General features: G+C 43.5%; 1 protein-coding gene across 1 annotated transcript in view; it reads right to left on the reverse strand.

Annotated features, from left to right (window-relative positions):
* Positions 1 to 21,463, reverse strand: part of LOC115150327 (receptor-type tyrosine-protein phosphatase gamma) — a 256,267-nt gene that overhangs the window by 50,601 nt on the left and 184,203 nt on the right. The window contains exons 7-9 of the mRNA XM_029693504.1: positions 18,376 to 18,533; positions 9,140 to 9,338; positions 1,082 to 1,254 (exon numbers count right to left, since the gene is read on the reverse strand). Of these exons, the coding sequence (XP_029549364.1) occupies positions 1,082 to 1,254; positions 9,140 to 9,338; positions 18,376 to 18,533 (530 nt within the window). The remainder of the gene's footprint in view (positions 1 to 1,081; positions 1,255 to 9,139; positions 9,339 to 18,375; positions 18,534 to 21,463) is intronic.

Here is a 21,463-nt window from a genome sequence, read left to right on the forward strand (position 1 = left end):
CACTTCAGCAGTTGCCGGTCCCGTTCTATGGAGCTTGTGTGGCCTAACACTTCATGGCTGAGCCATTGTTACTCCAAGATGTTTCCACTTCCCAATAACAGCCCTTACAGTTGACCAGGGCAGCTTTAGCAGGGCAGACATTTGATGAACTGACTTGTTGGAAAGGTGGCATTCTATGATGATGCCACATAGAAAGTCACTGAGCTCTTCAGTAAGGCCATTCTACTGCCAATGTTTGTCTATGGAGATTGTTTGTCTATTGGGTGTCCACATGCATTTGTATATATAGTATATTTAGAAGATGAGACAAGTTAGGCTCCATTTGGCAAGTCTAAATAGTCGACACATCCAAGTTGGAAACTAACGAGAAGGCGTGAACTATATCAACAACAACCACTGGCTGAATGAGAAGACTGCCATGATGTCTTTAAAAATAGAACTTCACTGAGATCCCACGTTACAGTGACGGTACGAGCCAGACGTGGTGTGCATCTCACCTCTCACTGACACATTAGACTGGAGGGAGCTGAGCCCATCGGACACATCACAGTGGGAGTCTCGGTGCAGTGTGTGTGTCATGGACTGTTCTCTCTACCGCACGGCAAGCGGTACCGATGCACAAGTCTGGAACCAACATGACCCTGAACAGCTTCTGTTAGTTAAATAGTTAACCAAATAGCTTCCCAGGACTATCTTCATTGACCCTTTTTGCACTAACTATTTTGCCTAGTCACTTTATCCTTACCTATATTTACATATCTACCCCAATGACCTTGTACCCCAGCACATTGACTCAGTAGTGGTATCCCGTATATACTGTATAGCCAAGTTCTCCTTACTCATTGTGTATTTATTCCTTGCGTTATTATGTTTTCTATTATTTAGATTTTTTTCTCTCTGCATTGTTGGGAAGGGCCCGTAAGTAAGCATTTCACTGTTAGTCTACACCTGATGTTTACAAAGCATGTGACCAATAAAATGTGATTTGATTTGTGACAGACAGACCTGGAGTGTCTATTTCCAGCCAGGCAACTGTGACCGACTGACAGTCTGTACAGCGTTCTCTGTCTGTGTGTCTCACCATGTTCTGGTCCCCAGTCTTCTCGTAGGCCACGTCACTCTTCATCCAGCTGTATGAGACCATGAAGCTGGTGATAGGCGGGTGGTAGACCACTAGCGGGCGCTGCCAGCTCACCACCAGGGCAGTGCCGTTCAGTGGCTGGATCTTCATGTTGACCGGGGCACTGCTGCAGACTGGTGAGGGAGGGAGGTGGTGGTGGGGGTGGGGTGGGGGGGAGGAGGGAAGGAGGTGTGGGGGGAGGGGTTGAGGAAGGACAATCAGAATGGAGAGGGAAGGAGGGGTGAAAGAGAGTGAAGAGGAATGAGGAGACGGATGGATTGAGAGAGAAAACGGTAAACACATTATTTATTTGACAATAAAAACCACCCTGGGCGGAAGAGGATAGAGAGAAAGAGCAAGAGAAAGCATTGAAGACTTGTTTTTCTGATGAATGAAGTGATGATGGTGACAGAAACAGGTAAAAAATAAAAGGATTCACTCGGAGCGGCGGACCGCTGGTTGTGTACATCTCACCAGCTCTGTCTGATCTGATAATGGCAAGGTGTGTGTGTGTGTGCTACATGCGTGGGTCGAAGGCAGGCAGCCTGAGGAGAAACTACATATTTTATTACTGTCTGACTGCTGACTCATCCAGCCGTTGGTTTCCAGAGGAGCAGCTTTAACCAGACTGAAAGAATACATAAGCTCATAAAGACACTAGCCTTGAGCCTCAACACACAGGGCTCTGGTATAGTACAACAAACCATTCTCTAGGGTACTGGATGGAGTGATAGAGGGATGGAGGAGTGGAGAGATGGAGATAGAGGGATGGAAGAAGGAGGAAGTAGGAATGGAGGGATGAAGGAATAGAGAGATAGAGGGATATAGAGATGGAGGAAGTAGGGATAGAATGGTGGAGAGCTAGAGAGTTAGAGGGATGGAGGAAGGTGGGACGAAGGATTGGAGGGGTGGAGGGATAGAGACCAGGGTCTGTAGACTGGAGGAGTGAATGTGTGTGATGAATCTGAAACAGGAGTCAGGCATGTGTGGGGTTGTTGACAACTTCTTTAGTCATCTTCTGTGGTTCTATATTTAAGTGAGTCAGTTGTCTCATCTGTGGTACTAGAGAATAGATCAGAGAATGACTCACTCACACAATGTATGGCTGCAGTACTATACATAACCTCAAGGTGGTGATGTAGGCTACAGTATGGTCACCGTATGGTCACCGGAAAGACATCCATATCCATGTGTCCTTCCTTATGTCTGTCTGTCTGTCTGTCTGTCTGTCTGTCTGTCTGTCTGTCTGTCTGTCTGTCTGTCTGTCTGTCTGTCTGTCTGTCTGTCTGTCTATGGAATGTTGAGTTACTAGACAACGGATTCAGAGGCTGTCTACAACCAGTTTCAAGGCAGGAAGCTCTACGTTTTCTGTCTTAGATTGCTCCATTATTCCACTGAAATAATTATGTGAAAGTAGTGTGAATTATGTATACATGAAATGGAGGTGGGACGTGAGGAGAGGGTTAGGTTGGGTGAGAGATGGAGGAGAGGAGAGAGGAGAGCAGAGAGGAGTGAGGAGAGCAGAGAGGAGGAGAGAGGAGGACAGCAGAGAGGAGGAAAGAGGAGAGGAGGTGAGAAGAGAGGAGAGCAGAGAGGAGGAGAGATGAGAGGAGAGCAGAGAGGAGGAGAGAAGAGAGCAGAGAGAAGGAGAGCAGAAGAGGAGAGGAGAGCAGAGAAGAGGAGAGAGGAGAGCAGAGAGGAGGAAAGAGGAGGTGAGAGGAGAGCAGAGAGGATGAGAGAGGAGAGGAGGCGAGAAGAGAGGAGAGCAGAGAGGAGGAGAGAGGAGAGCAGAGAGGAGAGGAGAGCAGAGAAGAGGAGAGAGGAAAGCAGAGAGGAGGAGAAAGGAGAGCAGAGGAAAGGAGAGCAGAGAGGAGAGCAGAGAAGAGATGAGAAGAGAGGAGAGCAGAGGAGAGCAGAGAGGAGAGCAGAGGAGCGCTGAGGAGAGCTGAGGAGAGCAGAGGAGAGCAGAGAGGACAGCAGAAAAGAGGAGGGAGGAGAGCAGAGGAGAGAGAAGAGAGGAAAGGAGAAGAGTGCAGATAGGAGGAGAGGAGATCAGAGAGGAGAAGAGAGGAGGAGAGGGGGTATTATACTGTATCTACATACAGTTGAAGTGGGAAGTTTACATACACTTAGGTTGGAGTCATTAAAACTTGTTTTTCAACCACTCCACAAACTATAGTTTTGGCAAGTCGGTTAGGACATCTACTTTGTACATGACACAAGTCATTTTTCCAACAATTGTTTACAGACAGATTATGTCACTTATAATTTACTGTATCACAATTCCAGTGGGTCAGAAGTTTACATACACTAAGTTGACTGTGCCTTTAAACAGCTTGGAAAATTCCAGAAAATTTTGTCATGGCTTTAGAAGCTTCTGATAGGCTTATTGACATAAATTGAGTCAATAGGAGGTGTACCTGTGGATGTATTTCAAGGCCTACCTTCAAACTCAGTGGCTCTTTGCTTGACATCTTGGGAAACAAAAGAAATCAGCCAAGCCCTCAGAAAAAAAATTGTAGACCTCCACAAATCTGGTTCATCATTGGGAGCAATTTCCAAACGCCTGAAGATTCCACGTTCGTCTGTACAAACAATAGTACGCAAGTATAAACACCATGGGACCACGCAGCTCAGGAAGGAGACGCGTTCTGTCTCCTAGAGATGAACGTACTTTGGTGCGAAAGGTGTAAATCAATCCCAGACCAACAGCAAAGGACCTTGTGAAGATGCTGGAGGAAACAGGTACAAAAGTATCTATATCCACAGTAAAACTAGTCCTATATCGACATAACCTGAAAGGCCGCTCAGCAAGGAAGAAGCCACGACTCCAAAACCGCCATAAAAAAAGCCAGACTACGGTTTGCAACTGCACATGGGGACAAAGATTGTACTTTTTGGAGAAATGTCCTCTGGTCTGATGAAACAAAAATAGAACTGTTTGGCCATAATGACCATCACTATGTTTGGAGGAACAAGGGGGAGGCTTGCAAGCTGAAGAACACCATCCCAACCGTGAAGCATGGGGGTGGCAGCGTCATGTTGTGGGGGTGCTTTGCTGCAGGAGGGACTGGTGCACTTCACAAAATAGATCACTTCATGAGGAAGGAAAATGATGTGGATATATTGAAGCAACATCTCAAGACATCAGTCAGGAAGTTAAAGCTTGGTCGCAAATGGGTCTTCCAAATGGACAATGACCCCAAGCATACTTCCAAAGTTGTGGCAAAATAGCTTAAGGACAACAAAGTCAAGGTATTTTAGTGGCCATCACAAAGCCTTGACCTCAATTCTATAGAAAATTTGTGGGCAGAACGGAAAAGTGTGTGTGAGCAAGGAGGTCTAGAAACCTGACTCAGTTACACCAGCTCTGTCAGGAGGAATGGGCCAAAATTCACCCAACTTATTGTGGGAAGCTTGTGGAAGGCTACTCGAAACGTTTGACCCAAGTTAAACAATTTAAAGGCAATGCTACCAAATACTAATTGAGTGTTCACTGCGTGCACAATTGTTAGGCAAATTGTATTCCTCGGGATTAATTTTACTGTTCAACAAACACAATGCTCTCAGTCAATCCAAAATGTTATTGAACCTCAAACCTGAATGTTCAACAAAGGAAAAGTGAGTTTTGTCTTTCTCAGGGAAATATATAAGTGTACACAATTATTAGGCAACTAAATTACAAAAATAATTTCTCTCAACTCACTTGTTGACTCTCAATTTTTAGAGTAAGTGTAACAGATAAGTAACACAAAATGACAATTATATAACATTTTTGGCCTTTCAAAAATATTCAGTGACCAATATAGCCACCCTTATTTTCAAGAACTGCCATGAGCCTTCTATCCATGGAGTCTGTCAGTTTCTTGATCTGTTCACGATCAATTTTCACTGAAGCAGCAACCACAGCCTCCCAAATGCTGTTCAAAGAGGTGTATTGTCTTCCCTCACTGTAAATCTCACGTTTGAGAAGGGCCCACAAGTTCTCAATAGGATTTATGTCAGGTGATGAAGGGGGGCAGGTCGTTATTCAGGCATCTTTGAGGCCCTTGCTGGCTAGCCAAGCAGTGGAGTACTTGGATGCATGTGATGGAGCATTGTCCTGCATAAAGATCATGGTCTTCTAGAATGCTGAGGACTTCTTCCTGTACCACTGTTTGATGAAAGAATCTTCCAGAAACTGGCAGTAGGTTTGGGAGATGAGTTTCAGTCCATCTTCAACCTGAAAAGGTCCAACTACCTCATCCTCAATGATAGCAGCCCATACCAGTACCCCTCCTTCACCTTGCTGGCACCTGACTCAAAGTGGTGCCCTGTGTCCATTACTGATCCAGCCACGGGCCCATCCATTTGGTCCATCAAGAGTCACTTTCATTTCATCTGTCCATAAAACCTTTGAAATATCTGTCTTCAGGTATTTCTTTGCCCAATCTTGACGCTTCAACTTGTGAATCTTATTCAGTGGTGGTCTTGTTTCAGTCTTCTTGACCTTGGCCATGTCTCTGAGCACTTGACACCTTGTACTTTTGAACACTCCAGGTAGGTTGCAGTTCTGGAATACGGTGGCACTGGAGGATAATGGGTTCCTGGTAGTTTGACGTTTAATTCTTCTCAAGTCTTTTGCAGTTAATTTGCGCCTTTTCTTCCCCATGCAGTTTTTGCGCCCCGGTTGACTATAAGCAACAAAATGTTTGATTGTCCGGTGGTCACGCTTCAATAGTTTAGCTATTTAAAGAGTGTCGCATCCGTCTGAAAGGCATTTTACATTTTTGGCTTTTCAGTGTCAGTTAAATCTCTTTTTTTTGGCCCATTTTACCTGAGGTAATGAGGCTGCCTAATAATTATGCACACCTTGATATAAGGTGTTATTCACTTTCGCCACACCCTCCCTCATTACACAAATACATATCACCTGAAAATGATTAAATCCAATAAGCATTCAAGTTTATATGGTTTGGAGTTCGAAAATGTGAATAGAAATAATGATAAGATCAGGATACTCACTTGCCTAATAATTGTGAACGCAGTGTATGTAAACTTCTGACCCACTGGGAATGTGATGAAAGAAATAAAAGCTGAAATAAATAATTCTCTCTACTATTATTCTGTCATTTCACATTCCTAAAATAAAGTGGTGATCCTAACTGACCTAAGACAGGGAATGTTTACTAGGATTAAATGTCAGGAATTGTGAAAAACTGAGTTTAAATGTATTTGGCTAAGGTGTATGTAAACTTCCGACTTCAACTGTATATATCAGTAGACCCAGGGATCAGAGAGGATACGTCTGAGAGAAAGGGAGAGAGAAAATGGGACAGAAATGGAAAAGGAAATGGAAGAAAGATGAGAGAGAGACAGAGCAATTTCACAACTTAATTTGTATGACAATTTTTTGTGTGCATATTAATGATGATTACTCAGTCATGTAGCCCGTTACAGCGCTAGCTCCCACTTCATCACAATCACTCCCATTCAATTCTCTCTGCCAGCCACACTCGAAACAAAGAGAGCTGATGTTCAAAGAGGCAGGGGCCTTTCTGGATGAACTCGACCGGTTTTAGCGGAGTCTCAACTAGAGGTCGACCGATTAATCGGAATAGTTTTCATAACAATCGGAAATCGGTATTTTTGGACGCCGATTTGGCCAATTTTTTTTTTAGACCTTTATTTAACTAGGCAAGTTAGTTAAGAACACATTCTTATTTTCAATGACGGCCTAGGAACGGTGGGTTAACTGCCTTGTTCAGGGGCAGAACGACAGATTTTTACCTTGTCAGCTCGGGGATTCAATCTTGCAACCTTATGGTTAACTAGTCCAACGCTCTAACCACCTGCTTTACATTGCACTCCACGAGGAGCCTGCCTGTTACGCAAATGCAGTAAGAAGCCAAGGTAAGTTGCTAGCTAGCATTAAACGTATCTTATAAAAAAACAATCAATCAATCATAATCACTAGTTAACTACACATGATTGATGATATTACTAGTTTATCTAGCCTGTCCTGCGTTGCATATAATCGCTTAGGTACATGTTGCTCCAACCATAAACATCAATGCCTTTCTTAAAATCAATACACAAGTATATATTTTTAAACCTACATATTTAGTTAATATTGCCTGCTAACATGAATTTCTTTTAACTAGGGAAAATGTGTCACTTCTCTTGCAAACAGAGTCAGGGTATATGCAGCAGTTTGGCCGCCTGGCTCGTTGCAAACTAATATGCCAGAATTGTACGTAATTATGACATAACATTGAAGGTTGTTCAATGTAACAGGAATATTTAGACTTAGGGATGCCACCAGTTAGATAAAATACGGAACAGTTCCGTATTGCACTGACAGGAAAAACGTTTTGTTTTCGAGATGATAGTTTCCGGATTCGACCATATTAATGACCTAAGGCTCGTATTTCTGTGTGTTATTATGTTATAATTAAGTCTATGATTTGATATAGCAGTCTGACTGAGTGATGGTAGGCAGCAACAGGCTCGTAAGCGTTCATTCAAACAGCACTTTTTTGCGTTTGCTAGCAGCCCTTCGCAATGCATTGCGCTGTTTATGACTTCAAGCCTGTCAACTCCCAAGATTAGGCTGGTGTAACCGATGTGAAATGGTTAGCTAGCCGGGTGCTCGCTAATAGCGTTTCAAACGTCACTCGCTCTGAGACTTGGAGTAGTTGTTCCCCTTCCTCTACATGGGTAACGCTGCTTCGAGGGTGGCTGTTGTCGATGTGTTCCTGGATCGAGCCCAGGTAGGAGCGAGGAGAGGGACGGAAGCTATACTGTTACACTGGCAATACTAAAGTGCCTATAAGAACATCCAATAGTCAAAGGTATATGAAATACAAATCGTATAGAGAGAAATAGTCCTATAATTCCTATAATAACTACAACCTAAAACTTCTTACCTGGGAATATCGAAGACTCATGTTAAAAGGAACCACCAGCTTTCATATGTTCTCATGTTCTGAGCAAGGAACTTAAACGTTAGCTTTTTTTACATGGCACATAGTGCACTTTGACTTTCTTCTCCAACACTTGTTTTTGCATTATTTAAACCAAATTGAACATGTTTCATTATTTATTTGAGGCTAAATTGATTTTATTGATGTATTATATTAAGTTAAAATAAGTGTTCATTCAGTATTGTTGTAATTGTCATCAACAGCCAAATCATGGTGGTTGAAGATATCCCTCTAGTGGTGTGGGGGCTGTGCTTTGGCAAAGGTTCCTTCCTAGGTTTTGGCCTTTCTAGGGAGTTTTTCCTAGCCACGGTGCTTCTACACCTGCATTGCCTGCTGTTTGGGGTTTTAGGCTGGGTTTCTGTACAGCACTTTGAGATATCAGCTGATGTAAGAAGGGCTATATAAATACATTTGATTTGATTATTACAAATAAACAAAAATATCGGCCGATTAATCGGTATCGGCCTGGTTTGGTCCTCCAATAACCGGTATCGGCGTTGAAAAATCATAATCGGTCAACCTCTAGCCTCAACTAACAATGTCAATAATGCTAAATAAAGCAGTGAAAAATATTTTATACAAAGACAAAGAAAGGCAATAAACAACTGAAAGACTGATTGACTGAATAAACGTATGAGTGAATGTTGATTCAAATAATCAAACTAATCATCAAGCTTCAATAATTGGAATCAGCTGTGTAGTGTTAGGGCAGAAACCAAAACGTGCACCCCTTGGGGTCCCCAGGACTGAGTTTGTGAAACACTGGTATAGACAAACGACAGGCACTAAGTGAAAGAAGAGTAAGGTCAGATCAGATCAGCTATATTGGTACCTCTGGATGTGTCTGGTGACTAACTGACTGACTGACTGACTGACTGACTGACTGACTGACTGACTGAATGAATGAATGAATGAATGAATGAATGTAAGAGAGTGTATCGTGTGGTACCTCTGGATGTGTCTGGTGACTGACTGACTGACTGACTGACTGACTGACTGACTGACTGACTGACTGACTGAATGAATGAATGTAAGAGAGTGTATAGTGTGGTACCTCTGGATGCGTCTGTGATGCCGTCTGTACCTAGTCCCTGGCTGTCAGTCAGGTCCCTCTGCCAGGCATCTTTAACAGCAGACTTCAACACCTCCCTGTTGTCCAGGTCCTGGAGGGGTCTGTAGTTGTTTCTCAGGTACTCTACTGACTTCACATGGTCCTGCTGCTCCGTGGTGAAGATGGAGTAGAACGCCTCCAGCTAGACAGAAGAAGAGAGAGAGAGGGATAGGCTTCAGTAAGGCAGAAGCAGTGTGTGTGCATGTGCGTGTGACTGTTTTGCTTGTGTGTGTGTTGCGTGTTGGTTAGAGGGGGTGCATGTGTGTGTCCCTGAAGCAAAGGACATAAACGTGCCTCTGTTCTGCTCAACTGGCTCCAGGAGTGTGTAACATTTCAATGGGGCAAATGTTCTGCCATCGATCTGTTTGACTGATGCCCTGCAGAGCGCTGTAATGACTAACCATTAAAGACGGGCTAGAATCAATTTCTTCTATCGACGGATGGAAAAATGAATTACGTATTCATAAGAGACCATATATGAATGCCATAAAACATTGCAGTACACAGTCAATACTCTGCGTCCAGTGATCCAATACAGAACAAAGGATTTGTCCTCTGCTGCAGGTTTGTGAACATATCTCATCCGGAGCTCTTCAAACATGCAATGTACACTCAAGGAGATATGTGAATATATGTGTATATAACCAAGTGTTGCACATACAAAGATAATATAAATAAGATCATAAGACCATGTCTTACTGAGAAAGGATTATTAAAAGCCAAGCACTTGATGCGCTATTTATTATCCTTTCTACAGTAGCAGTATATTTATAAAGCAGCTGGGAAGTTTTATTTATCTCGGGCTGCATGTCAGAATCAGATTTGAAAACCTTTTATCAGGCCAACTTTGCTCCTCTTTTAACCCGTTCTAAGGACGATTTGGAACGCTGGTCTTTGCTACACCTCTCCTTAGTCGCAATAATTAATTATATTAATATGAATACTCTCCCTAAATTCTTATATCTCTATTGGTGCCTACTGATTTTTCTTCTCAATACGTTTTTCAAAAAGATCGACAGCCTAATTCTAACTTTTATATAGGACAAAAAGCCCCTTATGATACGAAAACAGCTTTTGCAGAGGCTTAGACCAGACGGCGGTCTAGCGCTACCGGATTTCAGATTCTATTATTGGGCTGCTAACCTTAGGATCATTCACTACTGGTTGCAGAGCAGAGAGATATTCCCACCCCCAATTTGACTAGAGATGGAGGCCGTCTCATCTATACCGGCATCATTGTCTTCCATCACTCACTCCTCCGTTACAGGCCCTTACTCCTCCTTCAACAAAAATATATGTGTCAAAACAACATTGAAGATCTGGAATCAATTTAGCCGCCACTTTGGGTTTCAGACAACCTCTTCTTTGGCTCCGGTAGCCTCAAACTCAGCTTTTTCCCCATTAATGGTTGATGGTGCTTTCGCAACGTGGTCTAGTCTCGGTATTAAAAGATTCAGAGAGCTACATTAAAAATACATTTAGTACGTTTGAACAATTATCAGCTAAATCTCCCAGACATCTCCCAGATATAATTTCTTTACAAATCCGGAGTTACATCCACAGCATAGATCCCAGATTCCTCACCCTTCCTGGTGAAACACAGTTTGACACATTTCTTATCCCACTTCCTACTCTGAAAGGCACCTTGTCAATAATCTATAGTCAAATTTGCTCACTACAAACCACCTCATTAAACAATATTAAATCCTCATGGGAGGAGGAACTGGGTGAGGAAATATCTGATGAACTATGGGAAGGGCCACTCAAAAGGGTACATTCCTCTTCTATTTGCGCTCGGCATGGTCTCATTCAATGCAAACTCATTCATAAGGCCCACTGGACCAAAGAAGATTGTCCAAAATTTACAAGGATGTGAACCCTAATTGTGTACGATGTAACCAGTCTCCTGGTAATCATGTACACATGTTTTGGTGTTGCCCATCTCTTGTTGGTTTCTGGAAAGACATCTTTAACACACTCTCAGAATTAAGCGGCACACAGATCAGATCAGATGTCTCTGGGCCTACTCACTGCCACAGTCATACTCTGGACCTAGTTTAGTCCCGTGGAATAAATGTTGTGGATCTTAATGTTTTTCCCCATTATCCTGGACTATCGGACCAACATTTTATTACGTTTGCAATCACAACAAATAATCTGCTCAGACCCCAACCAAGGGGCATCAAAAGTCATGCTATAAATTCTCAGACAACCCAAAGATTCCTTGATGCCCTTCCAGACTCCCTCTGCCTACCCAAGGATGTCAGAGGACAAAAATCAGTTAACCACCTAACTGAGGAACTCAATTTAACCTTGCGCAATACCCTAGATGCAGTTGCACCCCTAAAAACTTAAAACAATTGTCATAAGAAACTAGCTCCCTACTATACAGAAAATACACGAGCTCTGAAGCAAGCTTCCAGAAAATTGGAACGGAAATGGCGCCACACCAAACTGTACCGTGCAGTATCGCCACACCAAACTGTACCGTGCACTGCTGCTCGATCATCCTATTTTTCCAACTTAATTGAGGAAAATAAGAACAATCCGAAATGTATTTTTGATACTGTCGCAAAGCTAACTAAAAAGCAGCATTCCCCAAGAGAGGATGGCTTTCACTTCAGCAGTAATAAATTCATGAACTTCTTTGAGGAAAAGATCATGATCATTAGAAAGCAAATTACGGACTCCTCTTTAAATCTGCGTATTCCTCCAAAGCTCCGTTGTCCCGAGTCTGCACAACTATGCCAGGACCTAGGATCAAGGGAGACACTAAAGTGTTTTAGTACTATATCTCTTGACACAATGATGAAAATAATCATGGCCTCCAAACCTTCAAGCTGCATACTGCACCCTATTCCAACTAAACTACTGAAAGAGCTGCTTCCTGTGCTTGGCCCTCCTATGTTGAACATAATAAACGGCTCTCTATCCACCGGATGTGTACCAAACTCACTAAAAGTGGCAGTAATAAAGCCTATTGAAAAAGCCAAATCTTGACCCAGAAAATATAAAAAACTATCGGCCTATATCAAACCTTCCATTCCTCTCAAACATTTTAGAAAAAGCTGTTGCGCAGCAACTCACTGCCTTACTAAAGACAAACAGTGTATACGAAACGCTTCAGTCTGGTTTTAGACCCCATCATAGCACTGAGACTGCACTTGTGAAGGTGGTAAATTACCTTTTAATGGCATCAGACCGAGGCTCTGCATCTGTCCACGTGCTCCTAGATCTTAGTGCTGCTTTTGATACCATCAATCACCACATTCTTTTGGAGAGATTGGAAACCCAAATTGGTCTACACGGACAAGTTCTGGCCTGGTTTAGATCTTATCTGTCGGAAAGATATGAGTTTGTCTCTGTGAATGGTTTGTCCTCTGACAAATCAACTGTAAATGTCGGTGCTCCTCAAGGTTCCGTTTTAGGACCACTATTGTTTTCACTATATATTTTACCTCTTCGGGATGTCATTCGAAAACATAATGTTACATTTCACTGTTATGCGGATGACACAGAGCTGTGCATTTCAATGAAACATGGTGAAGTCCCAAAATTGCCCTCGCTAGAAGCCTGTGTTTCAGACATAAGGAAGTGGATGGCTGCAAACTTTCTACTTTTAAACTCGGACAAAACAGAGATGCTTGTTCTAGGTCCCAAGAAACAAAGAGGTCTTCTGTTGAATCTGACAATAAATCCTGATGGTTGTACAGTCGTCTCAAATAAAACTGTGAAGGACCTCGGCGTTACTCTGTACCCTGATCTCTCTTTTGAAGAACATATCGAGACTGTTTCAAGGACAGCTTTGTTCCATCTACGTAACATTGCAAAAATCTGAAACTTTCTGTCCAAAAATGATGCAGAAAAATTAATCCATGCTTTTGTTACTTCTAGGTTGGACTACTGCAATGCTCTACTTTCCGGCTACCCGGATAAAGCACTAAATAAACTTCAGTTAGTGCTAAATATGGCTGCTAGAATCCTGACTAGAACCACATTTGTTTTATCATATTACTCCAGTGCTAGCCTCCCTACAGTGGCTTCCTGTTAAAGCAAGGGCTGATTTCAAGATTTTACTGCTAACCTACAAAGCATTACATCGGCTTGCTCCTACCTATCTTTCCGATTTGGTCCTGCCGTACATACCTACACGTACGCTACGGTCACAAGACGCAGGCCTCCTAATTGTCCCTAGAATTTCTAAGCAAACAGCTAGAGGCAGGGCTTTCTCCTATAGAGCTCCATTTTTATGGAATGGTCTGCCTACCCATGTGAGAGACGCAGACTCGGTCTCAACCTTTAAGTCTTTACTGAATAATCATCTCTTCAGTGGGTCCTATGATTGAGTGTAGTCTGGCCCAGGAGTGTGAAGGTGAACGGAAAGGCTCTGGAGCAACGAACCGCCCTTGCTGTCTCTGCCTGGCCGGTTCCCCTCTCTCCACTGGGATTCTCTTACAGGGGCTGAGTCACTGGCTTACTGGTGTTCTTCCATGCCGTCCCTAGGAGTGGTGCGTCACTTGAGTGGGTTGAGTCACTGACGTGGTCTTCCTGTCTGTCTGTCTATACTCGGCCTTGTCTCAGGATGGTAAGTTGGTGGTTGAAGATATCCCTCTAGTGGTGTGGGGGCTGTGCTTTGGCAAAGTGGGTGGGGTTATATCCTGCCTATTTGGCCCTGTCCGGGGGTATCATCGGATGGGGCCACAGTGTCTCCTGACCCCTCCTGTCTCAGCCTCCAGTATTTATGCTGCAGTAGTTTATGTGTCGGGGGGCTAGGGTCAGTCTGTTATATTTGGAGTATTTCTCCTGTCTTATCCGGTGTCCTGTGTGAATTTAAGTACAGTGGGGGAAAAACGTATTTGATCCCCTGCTGATTTTGTACGTTTGCCCACTCATAAAGAAATGATCAGTCTATAATTTTAGTAGGAGGTTTATTTGAACAGTGAGAGACAGAATAGCAACAAAAAAATCCAGAAAAACGCATGTCAAAAAATGTTATAAAAGGATTTGCATTTTAATGAGGGAAATAAGAATTTAACCCCTCTGCACTTTGTGGCAAAACCCGTGTTGGCAATCACAGAGGTCAGACGTTTCTTGTAGTTGGCCACCAGGTTTGCACATATCTCAGGAGGGAATTTGTCCCACTCCTCTTTGCAGATCTGCTCCAAGTCATTAAGGTTTCGAGGCTGACGTTTGACAACTCGAACCTTCAGCTCCCTCCACAGATTTTCTATGGGATTAAAGGTCTGGAGACTGGCTAGGCCACTCGAGGACCTTAATGTGCTTCTTCTTGAGCCACTCCTTTGTTGCCTTGGCCGTGAGTTTTGGGTCATTGTCATGCTGCAATACCCATCCACGACCCATTTTCAATGCCCTGGCTGAGGGAAGGAGATTCTCACCCAAGATTTGACGGTACATGGCCCGTCCATCGTCCCTTTGATGCGGTGAAGTTGTCCTGTCCCCTTAGCAGAAAAACACCCCCAAAGCATAATGTTTCCACCTCCATGTTTGACGGTGGAGATGGTGTTTTTGGGGTCATAGGCAGTATTCTTCCTCCACCAAACACAGCGAGTTGAGTTGATGCCAAAGAGCTCCATTTTGGTCTCATCTGACCACAGCACTTTTACCAGTTGTCCTCTGAGTCATTCAGATGTTCATTGGCAAACTTCAGATGAGCATGTATATGTATTCTTGAGCAGGGGGACCTTGCGGGCGCTGCAGGATTTCAGTCCTTCACGGCGTAGTGTGTTACCAATTGTTTTCTTGGTGACTATGGTCCTAGCTGCCTTGAGATTATTGACAAGATCCTCCCGTGTAGTTCTGGGCTGATTCCTCACCGTTCTCATGATCATTGCAACTCCACGAGGTGAGATCTTGCATGGAGCCCCAGGCCAAGGGATATTGACAGTTCTTTTGTGTTTCTTCCATTTGCGAATAATCACACCAAATGTTGTCACCTTCTCACCAAGCTGCTTGGCGATGGTCTTGTAGCCCATTCTAGCCTTGTGTAGGTCTACAATCTTGTCCCTAACATCCTTTGAGAGCTCTTTAGTCTTGGCCATGGTGGAGAGTTTGGAATCTGATTGATTGATTGCTTCTGTGGACAGGTGTCTTTTTTACAGGTAACAAGCTGCGGTTAGGAGCACTCCCTTTAAGAGCGTGCTCCTAATCTCAGCTCGTTACCTGTATAAAGGACACCTGGGAGCCAGAAATCTTTCTGATTGAGAGGGGGTCAAATACTTATTTCCCTCATTAAAATGCAAATCAATTTATAACATTTTTGACATGCGTTTTTCTGGATTTTTGTTGTTATTCTGTCTCTCACTGTTCAAATAAACCTACCATTAAAATTATAGACTGATCCTCTCTTTGTCAGTGGGCAAACGTACAAAATCAGCAGGCTATCAAATACTTCTTTCCCCCACTGTATGCTCTCTCTAATTCTCTTTCTCTCTTTCTTTCTTTCTCTCTCTCGGAAGACCTGAGCCCTAGGACCATGCCTCAGGACTACCTGGCATGATGACTCCTTGCTGTCCCCAGTCCACCTGGCCGTGCTGCTGCTCCAGTTTAAACTGTTCTGCCTGCGGCTATGGAACCCTGACCTGTTCACCGGACGTGCTACCTGTCCCAGACCTGCTGTTTTCAACTCTCTAGAGACAGCAGGAGCGGTAAAGATACTCTCAATGATCGGCTATGAAAAGCTAATTGGCATTTACTCTTGAGGTGCTGACTTGTTGCACCCTTGACAACTACTGTAATTATTATTATTTGACCATGCTGGTCATTTATGAACATGTCCTGTCCCCTTAGCAGAAAAACACCCCCAAAGCATAATGTTTCCACCTCCATGTTTGACGGTGGAGATGGTGTTCTTGGGGTCATAGGCAGCATTCCTCCTCCACCAAAAATCTTGGCCATGTTCTGTTATAATCTCCACCCGGCACAGCCAGAAGAGGAGTGGCCACCCCTCATAGCCTGGTTCCTCTCTAGGTTTCTTCCTAGGTTTTGGCCTTTCTAGGGAGTTTTTCCTAGCCACTGTGCTTCTACACCTGCATTACTTGCTGTTTGGGGTTTTAGGCTGGGTTTCTGTACAGCACTTTGAGATATCAGCTGATGTAAGAAGGGCTATATAAATACATTTGATTTGATCGAGCCAGACCCTTTTATTGCATTATTTGGGGTTTCCTTACCCACAATACAACTGACCAAAATGAATAAGGATGTAATTGCCTTTATCACTTTGTTAGCGAGACGATTAATTTTACTTACATGGAAATCCTCTGCACCCCCTTCTCATGCGCTTTAGATTAAATCCGTTTTGAATTGCATAAAGTGGAAAAAATTAAACACACACTCAATGGGTCTGTAGACAAATTCTATACAATGTGGGCTCCCTTCTTTTCTTATGTTAAACGACTACATTTCCCTGCAGTTCCAGAGTGATGTATATTTCTATATCGGTGATGTAAGAGGCCTGGTATGTGTTTACACGGCATCTGGTATGTCAAGGAGGACTGTATTATCTGTGCTAGTCAACCTGTAGCAACTGTATCAAAATATATATATTTTTTTGTCTTTGTTTAAAAAATATATATATTATGTTTCTGTCTCACTCTTTGTTTTGCTGTATTGTTGTCTTTGATGTGTTGTTTTATATTACTACCAAATAACTTACAAGTGCAATTATTTTGTAAATGCTGGTGTTGAAAATCCAAAAAACAAAGTTTTAAAAAATAAAGCAGCTGGGAGACTTCGTGGTGTGGTGTGTAGGTAATGTTAGGAGAGGTCATTTGCAGTAAATATGCAGTCACCTCCAGTATTTAGTGTGATAGTCAACCTGGTGTCAGAGGGAATTTAAAAGCCTGTAGCTGCCCGCAGCCAGTCTGTTTGCGTGTGTTCACAGCCCCTAAAATTCACATACTGTAGCAGTAATTGGCTACACCTGTTTAATCATCCACCACATAGGCAGTTAATGTTTGATACACATAGGAAGAGAAGGAGGAGGGAGGTGAGGAAGAGGAGGAGGAGGAGGGGAGGAGGGGAAGAGGGGAGGAGTAGGTTGGTGTATAGAAACAGAGGGATAATAGTAAACTTGGGCAGTCTCCAAATTGTCAAACCTTCATATCAACCTTGTGCCATACCAGGATATTCGGTAATACCGGCACTGAACACAGGGGGCGCTGTTTTCTAACCCCACTGATACGCTATAATCCGAAGGTTAGCAATGCTAACAAGTACATGGCAAATTTATGGCTAACCCATAAAGAATACTAACTAAAAGGTAACGAGCGCATTGCAAACATTTTGTACAGTTTCTGTCCTATACTATACAAGTATACAAGTAACTCAACAATGCTACTCACAGTTTGATGCACACACAACACAAATATTAGCCAGCAAGGATCTTGATCCAGGAGTGGTGATCTCTGCTGTTAGCAAGTGAATCCTTGATTTTGGAAGAAGCTAACCACAGCTAGATAGCTAACTAGCTACTAAATTAGCAAGCCAAATGTAAAACTGCAGAGCATTTAGCACATTTTGGATAGTTAACTTGACAGTTATACGATATCTATCTATCTGGCAAACATATAGTTGTTAATTCCATAATGTAATTAGATCACCTGGCACTGCAAAACCATGAGTGACTCACAAGGCTCAGGTTTCTTGTCCTTGTATGCTTGTCAACAATCACCATGTGACTGGGGACTACTGTAAGCTTCCAAATAATGTGACAGTTAAATTGAAAAAACGTAGTTTCAATTGAATTGACGGTTCTGAAAAACCATCCCGTGGCTTTTTCCAAATATCCTGATTTACGGTATCTGCGGTATACCGCCCAAGCCGAGATGATAGTGTGTGTGTGTGTGTGTGTGTACATGTTTTCCTACATTATCAGGACCAGAATATCCCGACAAGTCCCCAGAATGTCCTGACAAGGTAGAAAAACAAAAAAAGTGTGCAAAAGTTTTTTTCAAAACCTGAATTTGTTAAAATGCTATTTTAGGCTTAAGGGTTAGTTTTAGGGTTAAAGTTAGGAGTTAGGTTTAGGGTTAGGGAAAATAGTATTTTGAATGGGAATACAGTTTAACTCCCCAAAATGTGTGTGTGTGTGTGTGTGTGTGTGTGTGCGTGCGTGCGTTTGTGTGCGTGCATGCGTGCGTGTGTGTGTATGTGTAACTGACCTGTGAGTGGGAGAGTAAGACAGGCCTGGAGAAGACGATCCACTCAACCACCTTGCTGCAGGGCGGGCTGGTGAGAGAGCCTGTGTAGCGGTAGTAACTCCCCAATAATGACGGTAGCAGATCCCTCAGGATAAATGGACTCAGGAATGTCTCCTTCTCTGAAAGGGGGAGAGACAGAACAGATACACACATCAACACAGAGAAAAACTAACTAACACATCAACACAGAGAAACTAACTTACACATCAACACAGAGAACAACTAACTAACACATCAACATAGAGAAAAACTAACTAACTCATCATCACAGACAAAAACTAACTAACACATCAACACAGAGAAAAACTAACTAACACACAACACAGAGAAACTAACTTACACATCAACACAGAGAACAACTAACTAACACATCAACATAGAGAAAAACTAACTAACTCATCATCACAGACAAAAACTAACTAACACATCAACACAGAGAAAAACTAACTAACACACAACACAGAGAAACTAACTTACACATCAACACAGAGAACAACTAATTAACACATCAACACAGAGAAAAACTAACTAACACATCAACACAGAGAAAAACTAACACATCATCGTTCTTGAGGGGAGAATAGAGAGAGCACAGTAACGCATATATCAACACATAAACACAGCCCACACACACTCAGAAACCCACACACAATCAGAGACCCACACACAATCAGCGACCCACACACACTCAGAGACCCACACACACACTCAGAGACCCACACACACACACACTCAACTCAAATCAAACTTTATTTGTCACATGCGCCGAATACAACAATGTAGACTTTACAGTGAAATGCTTACTTACAAGCCCTTAATCAACAATGCAGTTCCAAGAAGAGTTACCCTCACTACCCTCTGTAGCGGTTGCCATACCAGGCGGTGATGCAACCGGTCAGGATGCTCTCGATGGTGCAGCTGTAGAACCTTTTGAGGATTTGGGAACCCATGCCAAAACTTTTCAGTCTCCAGAGGGGGAAAATGTTTTGTTGTGCCCTCTTCACGACTGTCTTGGTATGTTTGGAACATGATAGTTTGTTGGTGATGTGGACACCAAGGAACTTGAAACTCTCGACCCACTCCACTACAGCCCCGTCGATGTGAATGGGGGCCTTTTCCTGTAGCCCAAGATCAGCACCTTTGCCTTGCTCACATTGAGGGAGAGGTTGTTGTCCTGGCACCACACTGCCAGTTCTCTGACCTCCTCCCTATAGACCGTCTCATCGTTGTCGGTGATCAGGCCTACCATTGTTGTGTCGTCAGCAAACTTAATGATGGTGTTGGAGTCGTGTTTGGCCACGCAGTCGTGGGTTTACAGGGAATTCAGGAGGGGACTAAGTACACACCCCTGAGGGGCCCCAGTATCAAGGATCAGCATGTGTTGTTGCCTACTCTTACCCCCTGGGGGCGGCCCGTCAGGAAGTCCAGGATCCAGTTGCAGAGGGAGGTGTTTAATCCCAGAGTCCTTAGCTTAGTGATGAGCTTCGTGAGCACTATGGTGTTGAACGCTGAGCTGTAGTCAATGAACAGCATTCTCCCATAGGTGTACTCAGAGACCCACACACACTCAGAGACCCACATACTGTAAACAAAATGTAGATTATTCCCACATATTTAAATAGAAAATAGACATTATCGTGCGTCTTTACGCCTATTTCAATCCCCAAATGTTTAGAGTACAGTGCATTTATTTACTGTGCATAATCAGCCATAGGTTCTGTATTTTATTTTAAATCAGGTAGGAGGATCTGTGTTTATTTACAACTAACAGTTATTGGGAACATCACTCTAAGAGATTTTCGCTGGCGTCCTGTTTTACATTGACATTTCCTGCCTAAAAACCTCCTTCTGGCATTTGTTTGGCAACATCAGGGCTTAACAGAAAGGAGAGGAAGAGGAGGAGGAGGACGATCAGATAAAGTGTCCTGCTCTGACAACTAATCCATCGGTGGGCTGCTGTAGCTCACTGTAACCACAGGGAGAGAGAGTTCCCTCCTTGGATACATCCTCCTGTGTTTTGAGGCTGCTGTCACAATCCGGGGTAGTAAAGTGGGAGCTGGAGACAACCTGTGGTGGCAGCAGGACCTTGAGCTTGGAGTTAAGATATAAACCAAGCCATGTGGGTATGAGGGAGATCCTACTAACAGTCATATATGTTACTATGGAAGGATGAAGAGGACGCTATACCGTGGACTATGGGGAGTGGGACGAGACAGCAGATGTGTAGAGCAGACATGTAGAGCAGAGGTGTAGAGCAGAGGTGTAGAGCAGATGTGTAGAGCAGAGGTGTAGAGCAGATGTGTAGAGCAGATGTGTAGAGCAGAGGTGTAGAACAGAGGTGTAGAGCAGACATGTAGAGCAGAGGTGTAGAGCAGAGGTGTAGAGCAGATGTGTAGAGCAGAGGTGTAGAGCAGAGGTGTAGAACAGAGGTGTAGAGCAGACATGTAGAGCAGAGGTGTAGAGCAGATGTGTAGAGCAGATGTGTAGAGCAGAGGTGTAGAACAGAGGTGTAGAGCAGACATGTAGAGCAGAGGTGTAGAGCAGAGGTGTAGAGCAGATGTGTAGAGCAGAGGTGTAGAGCAGACATGTAGAGCAGAGGTGTAGAACAGAGGTGTAGAGCAGATGTGTAGAGCAGAGGTGTAGAGCAGATGTGTAGAGTAGACGTGTACAGCAGACGTGTAGAGCAGATGTGTCCCAACGGAAGCACCTTTCCGTTCCTGACATTATGGGATTTTCAGTAGTCACAGCATCTCTACTACCGCCTGACCTCAGACACCACAATCCCTTTCTGTTCTCGACATCGTGGGTAATTTCAGAAGTCAGACAGCACAGCCCCTTTCTGATCCTGACATTGTGGGTTGTTTCAGTAGTCAGACAGCACATCCCCTTTCTGTTCTCGACATCGTGGGTCGTTTCAGAAGTCAGACAGCACATCCCCTTTCTGTTCTCGACATCGTGGGTCGTTTCAGTAGTCAGACAGCACAGCCCCTTTCTGTTCTCGACATCGTGGGTCGTTTCAGTAGTCAGACAGCACAGCCCCTTTCTGTTC

This window comes from Salmo trutta, chromosome 16 (genome assembly GCF_901001165.1).
Source record: "Salmo trutta chromosome 16, fSalTru1.1, whole genome shotgun sequence".
Taxonomy (NCBI): Eukaryota; Metazoa; Chordata; class Actinopteri; order Salmoniformes; family Salmonidae; genus Salmo; species Salmo trutta.